This window comes from Magallana gigas, chromosome 2 (assembly GCF_963853765.1).
Source record: "Magallana gigas chromosome 2, xbMagGiga1.1, whole genome shotgun sequence".
Classification (NCBI taxonomy): Eukaryota; Metazoa; Mollusca; class Bivalvia; order Ostreida; family Ostreidae; genus Magallana; species Magallana gigas.
Window position 1 is genome coordinate 33,717,929 of NC_088854.1, and position 12,753 is coordinate 33,730,681.

At 32.9% G+C, this 12,753-nt stretch overlaps 1 protein-coding gene across 1 annotated transcript; it reads right to left on the reverse strand.

Moving 5' to 3' along the window:
* Window positions 1-3,068: 3,068 nt before the first annotated feature.
* Window positions 3,069-10,968, reverse strand: LOC117681461 (toll-like receptor 4). The gene is made up of 2 exons (XM_034446100.2): window positions 10,849-10,968; window positions 3,069-6,572 (listed from the first exon to the last, which is right to left on the reverse strand). Exon 2 carries the CDS (start codon window positions 6,544-6,546, stop codon window positions 3,967-3,969), a length of 2,580 nt encoding a protein of 859 aa, XP_034301991.2. The 5' UTR covers window positions 6,547-6,572; window positions 10,849-10,968; the 3' UTR covers window positions 3,069-3,966.
* Window positions 10,969-12,753: the final 1,785 nt, after the last annotated feature.

Sequence of the window (12,753 nt, forward strand, 5' to 3'; positions counted from 1 at the left end):
AATAAAATGGTATACGAATTTGCCTTAATTCATACAATAATTTGCTTTCTTTCAGACTAATGTAACACCAGCGGGGAAGGAAAAATGGAGTAAATATTTTTTTATTACAGAAAAAACAATGGGTTTCAATCGTTTATCTAGCTTTAACTTTTACTTCAATTTTTGTGAAAATGTTGAGGACACTTATTTTGTGATTGTCCAGAGGTACAACGGTGTCCTCCCACTTAGCTAAAATTCTGAATTTTTAATGGGTTACTTATGTTAGCTAAGTGGGAATGGTGCACATGTAAGGGTGTCAAAGAACAAAGGAAATTAATTACAGGTGAATTATTGTCTGTTCAATTGTTGACCTTAACAATTACTAGCAGAATTTAACGACTCAAAAAGTAATAAGAATATACTTTGATGATAAAACTTTTATTTTTGGTGATTTAAAAGGTATGAAGTCAAAAGTGTTCAATATATTGCTATATTAAAAAAAAAATACATAAACAGATGTAAATGTCAGAACAATCAATTATCAATAAAAACAGTATAAAGGTGGCGACATTGCAGAAAAAATACATAACCCGCAATGATCGCTACCTTCATAACCCACATGAATCATGAAAGAAAGCATTTTGTTGTTTATTTACGTCTGTCCTTTAAAAAATCAATGGCCGTAAGAAGTAAGTTAACTAATGGAAATTTGAGTTGGACATTATCATGATTATTTCGTGCAGTCCGTGATGTTTTCTTTGGTCAATGAAGCTTTCGACCAATCGATAAACGGGGCATGTAGATTTCAGTCCTGTCAGTCTCTTCAGAACGATGAATTACAGTCGATTTCCGTAATAAAATATGGGGAATCATACTTGGTTGCTGTAAATATACAAAACATGTAGACGTGATGCGTATAAAAGAAGTATATTACGTATCAATTCACAAAAATATCAAACTACGAAGGTGATCCAACAGTATTGTTACATCGATGCATCGTGATTCTCACGAGCGCTTTACTACTACATGTAGTATAGAAATTGAGGCATCGAAATTTGCCTAATCACAGTTTTAATTCGAACTAAAAGTTACATCAAAATTTATATCATTGTAAAATTGAAAGGATATAATTTTTCAAAACGTTGTACACATGTGATATTGCCGCGACATGAATAATTTAATGTCTAGCTTTTATTTCAGAGAAATAGGACAAGTTAGAATTTAAAAAAAGTTTCAATCTACACAATATTTTCTAGCTATTGTTCAGTTTTTGAGATCGTTATTTCGCTCTCTAAAATCACATACAAGTATTTTAAAAGTCAGTACCAAGGTTTTGAAGATTTCCAATGCTTGAATTTGTATTTATTTTAGAAATAAAGATAATTGACTGTTTGAACTCATGAGAATAAAATATAACAAAAATGCTGTAACTCCTTATTTACTTTGAATATTTTTACATGATTTATATTCTTTCTTTTTTTTAAGTAAAACGTTTATCACAACATTTTCTGAAGTTTGGGGGGGGGGGGGGTCACAAAGCAAAGAAAAATTAGTAACTGGATCGAAGGTTCGTGTAAATATTTTTCTTTTTGAAGACGAATAACTAATCAGTGAAGTGACATGAACCTCAGTAAGTAAGAACATTAGTTGTTTTTATATTAAACCTGAGCCGAAATTATTTAAGACCATGTTTATTTTGGAGTTCGCTCCCTTTGCACCGTATGAGCAATTCATGGCAACTTTTTAAAAATATATGTGCATACAATTTGTTAAGGCAACAACAACCTCAACAATAATTATTATCAATAATGAGTTTTGTGGGGGTATTTTAACTGACGTTATGTTTTGCGAGTAGCTTAAATAGATGTTTTGTTAACATATTACAGTAGTGGTTACCGACGTCTTGAGGTTAAGAGATCAATTTTTACAAAAATGGCATAACGATATTCAGGAATCGACTAAGGGTGTTATATATAGAATTTTTAAAACAAATTTTGAATGTGAACGCTACTTACTCTTGTTACCCAGTAAATTAAGAAAAATATTAGTTAAGTTTAGAACTACAAATCATCTTCTTCCTGTTGAAATAGGAAGGTGGGGTATTGTTGAAAGAAGTAAACGTTATTGTAATTTGTGTAATTGTAACAAAATTATAATATATATATATATATATATATATATATATATATATATATATATATATATATATATTCAAAAGTATTTTCTCAGTGTCTGGTAATGAATATGAACAAAGGCAACACTAATTGCAAAACAAAAGCGCTTTCATTTTTTAAATCTTCAGACGTTTTACAGTCGTTAAAATTATACTGCGTTTTACAAAAGATCTTACGACAGAGACGTAAATATTTTTAGTCTAATGGAATGATCTTTGAAGAAAAAAAAATGAGATAAAACTATTTATTTACAACTATTTTGATTTCAATTATCATATTTTACAGCCAATAGAATAAAACATTGATTAATTAGTAATTAAAAGCATTCAAGAATTAGGTCGTAAGTCGTAAGTTCTTTTCGTAAAACGCAGCCTATATATATTTTGAATGCAATAAGTTTTCACTAGAGATGACAATCGGTTAATCGCAATTAGTTTCATCCCGAATAACCAGTTACTCGTATGACATACATATTATTAGCTTTTTTGTTTTGTTTTGTTTTTTGACTTTATTGTTTAATATCATAAAATATTTAAGCACGATAGAACATACTAGTAAACGATTTTTAAAACATGAAATTACTTTGGTAAAATAGGGCCGTATCTACAACTATACATTTATTTTTGAATTTTCCTACTTACATGTATACGTAAATCTCTAAGTAAATGTATTTCGATCGCCAGATAATAACTGATAAAAGAGATTTGTTAGCATCGGGGTAGAATAAACATAACATGTACATTCATAGTTACACAGAATTAGCATTAAATGATGATACATAATATACAACATAAATTGATTTACATGTATAACATTAAAATAAGCAATTTGTGTTGATTGTATTTCTAAACAGTATCAGAAATCTACGTCAATTAGACGTTATCTGTCGAGTTATCTCCTTTTTTTTGGGGTGGGGGGGGGGGGGGGGGGGGGCGTTGGGGGGCGTTAGGGGGGGGGGTGGTTTGGGGGATTATATATACATTTATATTCAAATTTTATAAGTAACGATTTCAGAAGGTAGCACAGCAAGATATATCAAATAACAAAATAAAAGGATAAGAAACAATTTTTGACATTCATTCATTGATACCCTTGTTTGACATCATCATAATCCGTTTTTCAGTACTTTCTAAGCTATTTAACATCACGACTCCACGTTGCAAAAGGGACTTAATTAAATGATAAACGATGAATTTGATGAGCTTTCTTTGGAAAAAGGCATTAATTTTCGTTTGTCAGTCCTTGTAAATCGAAAACTACTGTAGTTCAAGTTCAAGGTAAGAGTATACATTTTCTCAGAATTTCTTCTCACAATACAGTACCTGCGTACTACGGTATTATATATTTCATTATGTATTTCAAATGGGTGACGTTTTTACACAAAACAGGGTTTTCGTTATAGGATAGATATAAATATATGTACAATGTAGTTGTTACAGGATAGATATAAATAGCTGTTATAGGAGAGATATAAATAGCTGTTATAGGAGAGATATAAATAGCTGTTATAGGAAAGATATAAATGTATTTGAAGGCATGGAAATTGAACCAAACTTTTCAAAACTTATAATACTAGAAAAAAATGTATACATGACAATAATACAGTAATAAAAATGTACTAGTATTTCAGTATTTCCATGGTTAAGTTGCCACTGATCTATGTATGTAAGAAATCAAAAGACGCAGTACATTTCATGGCTACAAATACAAAGGAACTTCAGCTAAACCATGTGCTGTTAACAATGAAACAGTGAAAACAAAGGACACCAAGAAAATGTAAAAAAAAAATCAAACTGATGAGAGAGTACACCATTCATTCATTCTCATTTATTGCATCTTCCAAATTTGCCCAGAATGCATCTGGACTCTGGAAGCTATCATCATCCGGGTACTCTAAGTATGATTTACTCTCGATAATGTCAAAAAGGGACCGGGGCATATCTTTGATAACATTTTTCTCTAACAGAATTAGTAAAAGAAAGTTTTCTCCTCCGCGGGAGTATATGCTTTCCATGCGCGCCATATTCAACTCAAACATGCACCAATGAGATTTCAGAAAATGTGACGTCATGACAACCACAGTTCGTCTGCTGTTGTGAATTGCGTTTGTAATATTTTCAGCTATGTCTATCCCCGGAAGGAAATCACGGTCGTGAATGCGGACTTTTAATCCCTTGTTTTCTAGCTTTCTTGCCATGCTTATTGAGAAGTCTCTCTGGTGTGCAGCATATGATATAAACACGTCAGATTCGTAGAATCGTTTACCCTCTGTTTTTTTATTTTCAGGAAATATGGCCCGCTTGACAAGGTAGTAAATGTAAAGAATTTTCCATCGGTACCGATACATGATTCGGTATATTATAAAACTCGTAACGAAGCAAATGAATGAAGATGCCAATATAATGATAACGCTGTATGAGGAACAATCCTTCTGTAATATATTCAAAATGTCTGGCAGGTTTTGAAGTGATAAAGTTGATCCATTTCTGTAAATACACATTGTGTTTGCTATGTGACTTAATCTATCCACATGAATATTGTTTATCCAGTTCAAAAAAAATAGGTTTTTGCACGTACATGACAGAGGATTTCCTTGGAAACTAATTTTGAATTCACTGTGGGTTGGTAATAAGTCAATGGCGGATTCGTCGAGCTCAGATAAAAGGTTAAACGATAGATCTAGAAATTGGAGCTGATACATGTGACGAAGGTCAACACGCCATGTGTCCAGTCTGTTGCGTGAAATATTAAGAAATTTTATCATTGAGTTGTTAATAAATAAATTTCGGGGCAAAGTAGTTATTTTGTTATCGTGTAAACTCAAGACAGCCAACTTGAGGTTGCTCCCCAAAATTTTACTTTTGTTATCGTCTTGGAAAAGGTGACCCAAATCATTTCGAGAAAAGTTTAGCACTTCTAATTGGCTTTGAATTTTTAACAAGTGTGGTGTAAAATGTCTACAATAATTGTTGGAGAAGTCGAAATACACGAGGTTATTACACCCTGATGATGGACCGTACACCTCATATATAAAATTGTTCTGAAAGTGAAGATGTGTAATATTGCATTGCCCAAAGAACAGTTGTCCAATTACGAAAAATTGAAATTTCATGTCGTTTGCAAATATTGTTGTCAAACTTCTTGGCAAATAATATGTGAAATTCGGAGACTTTGGGAATAATCCAGAGAAAGCATTGTGCTGATACCACGGGTAAATATTCCTCACACTTTTAACGGCACTCGGGTAAACTGTAAACTCTTTTGGATAAACGGCAAACTCTGGTAAAATATGACATGACTGGCGGTAATCGTAGCAACCATCAAAGAAATTGTTGTGCGAAAAGAGTTGAAAACTTGCATTGAGTGTCTGGAGATTGTGCAAGACGGATAACTCTAGATGATAAATACCGTTGTCTATCTTGTTGTCTCCTAAAGACAAATATTTTAAAGACTTAGGAAGATGATATGTAATAACCCCTGTCTCCATAATCTCTATTCTGTTACTATCTAAATACAACTCTTCGAGTGAGGTTTTGTTCAAGTAAGTCGTATGGTTCAAAAGCAAGATCTTACCCAGTCCAAACGTACAATGAACTTTGTTGAGTTTTAGTACTTTGATTGTACTGTTCTGAAGATCATGTGCTATGATTCGTAAACCTCTGAATCCAAGTCGTTCATTATTCGAAGCGTCTAAAAATTGCAAATGTTTCTGCGACGATAAAGAACCTGTCTCAATATACAACAAATCACACTTAGACAAATTTAAGTGTGTCAAATTAAATTTAGCAAACGCCGACGCTTTTAACCGCGAGATTTTGCAAAATCCATCATATCCAGAGACATCAAGAATTTTCAAACTTTTGACTTCGCTGTTTGGAAACATATCCCCAAAATTCCCATCAGGTAGCCCATCAATACGCAAGTGATGTAACGAACCAAATCCTGCAAATAAATATCTCGGATAGGAGGAAAGCTGCGTATTATGTTTGAGAGATATGAATTGTAAGTTTGGCATTTCGGTCACTTGTCGATGAAAGCTTGCGTAATCCATTTGATTGTGGTATAAGTTCAGATGTCGCAGTCGCGTGTAGTTCTGCAAGTAGACTAAATTGTCTTGGATTTTATTGTACGATAAATCAAGAAATTCTATAGTCTTTGGCATATTATCTGGAACGTGATTTAATCTATTATGTCGCAGATTAATGGCTTCTAATTCGGAAGTTTCATCGAAGCAAGGAGGAAATGCAAGATTACGTGACGAGCAATCCGCAGACAGTTTCCCAGCGTAGGAATACAAACATTGAGCATCTTCAGTGCACTTCTCTTCCGCACGAACATAAATAAATAAAGTCATCATTACCCAAAGGAATTTGAAAGTCAACATGATATCCATATCAGGTACTTGGGATCACTTTTTCTCTACAATTAAAAACAGGTACATTAAGAGCTTTTGGTTTTAAGATCAAAATGATCTATGATATCATATCATGTACGTTTATTAGAAAGAAAATTACAATATGATATGAACATTTTTTTTGTATTTAGTTTAAGAATAAACAGTTTGATATTTAACATCAATTCAAATCTTTTATACTTATTTGTTGGGGTTTTTTAGGGGTGGGGGGGGGGGGGGTAATGACGCAGTCAACGTGATATGGTTAAATATATAAAGGATCAAGGCGAGGAGATAGAAAAATTCCAACAACCTGATTCAAAGTCATAGCTTTAACAAATCATGAGAAATTCTTTTTATCTAATCACTATTAATTTTCTTTAACTTTTTGATACGGAAGATCACAACGTCATTTCAATAGAAATACGAAAACCCATTGTGACGTCATCAATATATTAAATCCTTTTCTGAACTTATCATTAGAATCATAATATGTTGAATTATTCTCCTCTCTTCTCCTTAGGAATCATGCATGAAGTACCGGTATTTTGAGATTATCATTATGGTCGGGACTTGATCAAATCTAAATAAAGCCCGAATGGCATTATGATAACATTGATGCAGAATGATTCATTCATAATTTGTATCTACTTGTATATAGTTTTCAAAAATTGTAAGAATAAACATTAAAATACATGTATAAACATTTTAATATTACGTGTATTTTCATTTCGAATTATTATGCAAATCCCGCTTGCCCTTAAAGAGTACACCATTTGAATTATTGATGAATTGCCTAAAACTAAAAATAACAAAGGACTGCGAACGATAGCATTGTCTACCCGCCTAACTAAAAGTCATTTTTTAAAAATTGTCTAATTAAAGTGATTTTTTTTTATAATAATGTATACATTTATGTATATTTTCATTAAAAATAAATGATTTGGTCAAACAAAGAGAGATAACCTTGTATTTTTGGTTAAAAAGGCTCATTTCATAATAGAAAATAACAAAAACGGAAATGTTTTTTAAAACATCTCTCTCTCTCTCTATCTCTCTCTCTCTCTCTCTCTCTCTCTCTCTCTCTCTCTCTCTCTCTCTCTCTCTCTCTCTCCCCCCCCCCCCCCATGTGAAACAAAAATTACTTTAGAGGGGTTATATATATTGTTATTTAGCATATTTATACCAAAGGATTTGTTGTTTCACGGGGGGAACATATGTCTACAGACCGAAATAAATTCCAAAAATAGAATTTTGCTTTGTAAATTTTTGAAAAATAATAAACAGATATGAATTAAATTGAAATTTACTTTGATATCTAACGTACACGCGTGATTATTAAGTTTTTATGCATATATTGGCCGCTAAATAATATTTTCCTCACTCAAAGAGACCAATTTCAATGAAAATGTTCTAGCAAAACTTTTGTTTTAAAAAAATAATGATTTGATTACAATTTTTATTTTGATATAAATCAATTAGGATTTGATCATACGTTTTAGTAGATAAATTTGTTTTTTGAATATCTGACAGAAGTTCCGATATATTTGAATCTAAAATGTAGGCGGGAAACGGGCGTTAGCGTTCACAGTTCTTTTACTCGTTTTTTGTTATCACAGACCCTCGAAAATTATAATTTTTACGAGTGTGCACTTCCCTCCCATCTTCGCTAGCCAAGGGTTTTCGGTCCACTTTGCTCCCCATAAACCCTTGGCGGATTTCATTACGAGAACTCGGTGACAAGATCTGTTTTATGATTGGCTGCAGCTGCGAGTAGCTGATCCAATCGCAATGCTTGTAAATATAAACTTTAAAAGAAAACACATGTGTGATCTTTGGTAAAACATTCGGTGCTTTTAACAAATTGAGACACAAGTTCTCGAGTACAGTGCCTCCCCAACGATGATCTAACCAGATCGTTTTAAAAACCTATATATTTTACTTTGACCATAGTTCTACAAACTTGTCAAGGCTCGCGTGATAGCATGGGAAGTAAACATGGCGAATGTAGAAGTTGCCTATCCCGTTAGTATATACGTCCCTGCTTATGGTTATTGCTTTTAAAGGTTCAGTGAGCTCTTTTTTTAAAAATTTCTTTGGTCCGCAATATTCACGACAACGATACCTGATTTTATGGCATGAAAGCTTTCATATAAATCGGCGACTTTTTCACTCCTGGTACAGGTCCTTACAAAACACCATGAATAAAACATTCCGTGCTTTCCCTAGGTTATAACTTATGTCGTATTTAATAGCATCGTTAATTATGTTCCGATATTCGGTAGTCAACATGTTTTCAAGTTGTATTAATGCCGTAGTGTGTATATTACCTGTTGTTTAATTCGATTAAAATGTAAATATGCAAGGGGCGCAACTCAAATTGCTCGCTAGATAGCGCCACCACATCACCGAGTTTTCGTAATGAAATCCGCCAAGGGTTTATGGGGAGCAAAGTGGACCGAAAACCCTTGGCTAGCGAAGATGCCCTCCCCTTGCATACAGATTTAAAATTAAAGCGTAAATACGCCACTTCAATATTTTATCCATGAACAAGTTTCAATAAAGAGTGCATTGATGATAACTGAACTGCTATAAGGCTATTTCGAGGGTTTTAAAACAGGTAATTGTAATAAATTTTATGCATTTGCCTTGGCTTTATTAGAAGTTAGTAAAGAGTTATTAATATAAACGCAAACCCATTTTCACAACTTATTATAACACTCCTTAGACACAACTATACTCAGACTTGTTAATACCAGAAAAGACAGTTCTCTTTAATAGCACTCAATATGTGCAGTAACATTGTGTAGGATGTGGAGTTTTACCTGAACCTGTGAGCAGAAATACAAACGTGAATTTGAAGGGCTAGACCTGGTATCAACATTGCCTTTGAATTCCAATCTACAGAAATTGCATAAATCTATTTTCCTGAAGGACGTTTTTTTTAATTGTGTTTGCTTTACAAAAAATGGGGGAAATATGGGGTACGCATGTTACTTCAAGAGAAAAAAATAAGATCGGCAGAACGAATTCTTTCATCGACAAGACTATGCTGTTGCCTTGTTGAAGAAACTTTACTACTCTTACAGCCCTTGCTTTTAATTGACATACATAGTTTATCAGGGAAGAAATCTAGTCAATTTCTCATACGCAAAACGACAAGTAACTAGGCTTGACATTTTTATAAAAAAATTGGCGAACGAATCAACCAATCAAATTTAACGTATTATCATATCAAAGCTTCCTGGGTTTGGAATGAACGAATGCTTGTGTTGTTAGCTTCTTTTCTTCTTTAGTTTATAATCTTAAAACCACGACTAAGATATATACCAGGCACGTAGCATCGGGGTGGGGAGGGCAGCCTCTCCCCCCCCCCCTCCCCTCCCCACGGATTAGGATTTTGAAGATTTTTTGAAAGTCATAATTCCCCCCCCCCCCTTTTTTTTTCTTTTTTTTTTTTTTGGTCAAGATTTTTTGGATGAGTCTGGCCCCCCCCCCCCCACTTTCAAGAACGATGCTACATGCCTGTATACATGTACGATGCATATTAAAACTTGAGTTTGTAATTACATTTTAAGTGTTCACTAGATATATTTTCCCTTTAAAAAGCTTAATTTCGTTAATTTTTTGTTGCGTTTAGTTTGCATTTTAAGGTTTCATTCCTCAAAGCATTTCAGCTCAATGACTCATTTCTAAATTCAAGTTTTCTTCCTCTTTTTGAATTAAAGATTTGAAATGCATGCAAACATGCTTGATCTTTCAAAATAGGACAGACGAAATAAAAATTCTCCTAAATAGTTTTTCATATCTGTATGAAAAAATAGCGAATGGAAGTAATGAGGGGTTAAAGCAATAACATTTATATATTGAAACCGCAAATACTAGTATTAGACTTAGTACTTATATTTATTGACACCAAAGCTAAAATTCTGAAATATTTCTACACAGAGTATTGTTTTAATTTAACAAGAGGTTCACGGACCACATCGCTTACCCGTTCAACATTAACTCAATCAAGTTCTTCAGAGTATCAAATACAAAATATCTAGAATCTAGACACTGACAATTTCGAAAACTATATTTATCTTGATTATCAAAGACTTTCTTAGAATATTCTTCAGATAAACATGTACATTTTGAACAGAAGAAAAAGGAGAGAAAAGGGGCTAACTAAATCATTCTATTGGGGGCCAAAAAGGGTTGTTTAGAAATGCACATAATTCATTTATCTGGTAATGAATAAGCAAAAGTTTATCAATCAAAAATAAAGCAAAATCAACTTAAGATATTTACATTACAAACCTGCAAGTAACTGGATGTACAGCGGAATATACGAAGAGGAAGTGATATGTTGCTTTATATGTAGAAAATGGTGAAATATCTCCATCTAATCTGTATTACATAATTTCTGCCTCATTTGATTATTAAAAAGGGGTAAAAGGGTACACAAAGCAGAAGGAGTCTGCAAAGAGCACGTAAAAAGTGAGGCAATTAAGCACTGGTGTGAGGCCTGTCACTCCGTAACAAAATGGGCGTGTCCTTGCTAAACTTTCCCAAATGGTGACAGCATGGAATTGACAAAAATTGACATGAACGGAATAAGTTAAATCCGTCTTCCTCTGCAAAGCGATCTAAAGAGAGCTTCCATTGCCAATAAATCTAGATGGATAAATGAATAAGGTACAGTATTTGTTCATTTGGTTACTTTTTCACTCTACAATATTCATTGCATTAATACCAAAATATATTTGGGCACTACACATCACTGGTTTGACTTGAATCGCACTATTATATTTTTGTTTAATATACACAAATTTGGTTTGCCTATCATGTACAGCTAATGCATTTTCACAAAGTGAGTTACGCCACTATATATCAGCTTTAGAAACCGTATTGTCTGTTCTTTACTAATATTAAATCTGAAGTTTGAAATTCAATTGCGCTTAAACATTAGAGAGTATATTTAGAGATTATTTTTACATTCACCAAGTATGATTCTCTTTATTTTTACGGAAATTGGGCTCTGTAGACTGGCAGGTCTGAAATCTACACGACCCGTTTATCGATTGGTCGAAAGCTTCATCGACCTAAGAGAAATCACGAAATAATGGACTCAAATTCCCATAGAAGATGGTTTGGCTGTTTCTTTTATCTAACGTACTAATGTTTATTAAGTTTAGTGAGTCTTACTTATTTTTACGATCAATTCATAAATTTGTCAAAAGAAAGATGTAAATATTAACAATAAAATGCTTTCTTTGATGATTCATGCGGGTTATGAAGGTAACGATCATTGCAGAAAAACAGTTCCTCTCTCTGCAATGTCACCACCTTCATATCCCGCATAAATCATCAAAGAAAGCATTTTATTCTTTAAATAAATTGGCTTCATTGTAAATTAATGAAATAATATTTTGAAATGACCTGTTTCTAGCACATACACGCAAGATACAAAGTGGCGATGTCACTTCCAATCATTCACCTTGAAAGTCTTACATAGACATAGCCTTGTCAGTAGGACATCTGATTTTTAGTATAATGAACATCAATCTGACAAAACTGTTTTGAAAACTCTTGTTGATTTAGATTTGAAAAGAATGCATGTTATGCAGGTAATCTTTGTTACATGCGAAAAGACGTAGAATCCTCAGTGACCAGGCTATATGCATATTACATAAACACATATTATCATGAATTTGGAAATTGTATTAGATCATTCAGTTCTCACAGAACGTATGTTCCTAACTGTGTCGCTGTATTCTCTAAATGAGAATATTCAATCCAACAGATATGCACTTTTAACTTCATAGTTTTTTTGTTATCAACTCTAATCACATTTTTGTAATGATTTTGTAATAATGGGGGGGGGGTCCATTTGGATTTGTATTCTTCTATTCAAAAAGTTTTTGTATTTGATTCCTGTGTAGGTGAATTTGACAGTGGATGTCAAATTGATTTTACAATCTCCAATTCATAAAAGGAAATCGTACATAAGCATAGTTGCATCTTTAGATAGACAACATGTTTTTACCTTCGAAGATAAAAAAAAAATTTAGCGTAGTGTACCAATCTTTGATTTTAAAAATCTGTTTGAATCACATTTGGCTCTTTGTAACTATGAATAAGATCTACATTTAAAAATTTGCGCTTTCAGCAACTCTGTGCATGAGCGAGGAAAGAAACGATATCATGTTTAAACAATCAAAT

Bases quoted from the DNA above. Each gene is read 5' to 3' on its own strand.
- LOC117681461 (XM_034446100.2), bottom strand. From the start codon at position 6,546: ATGGATATCATGTTGACTTTCAAATTCCTTTGGGTAATGATGACTTTA.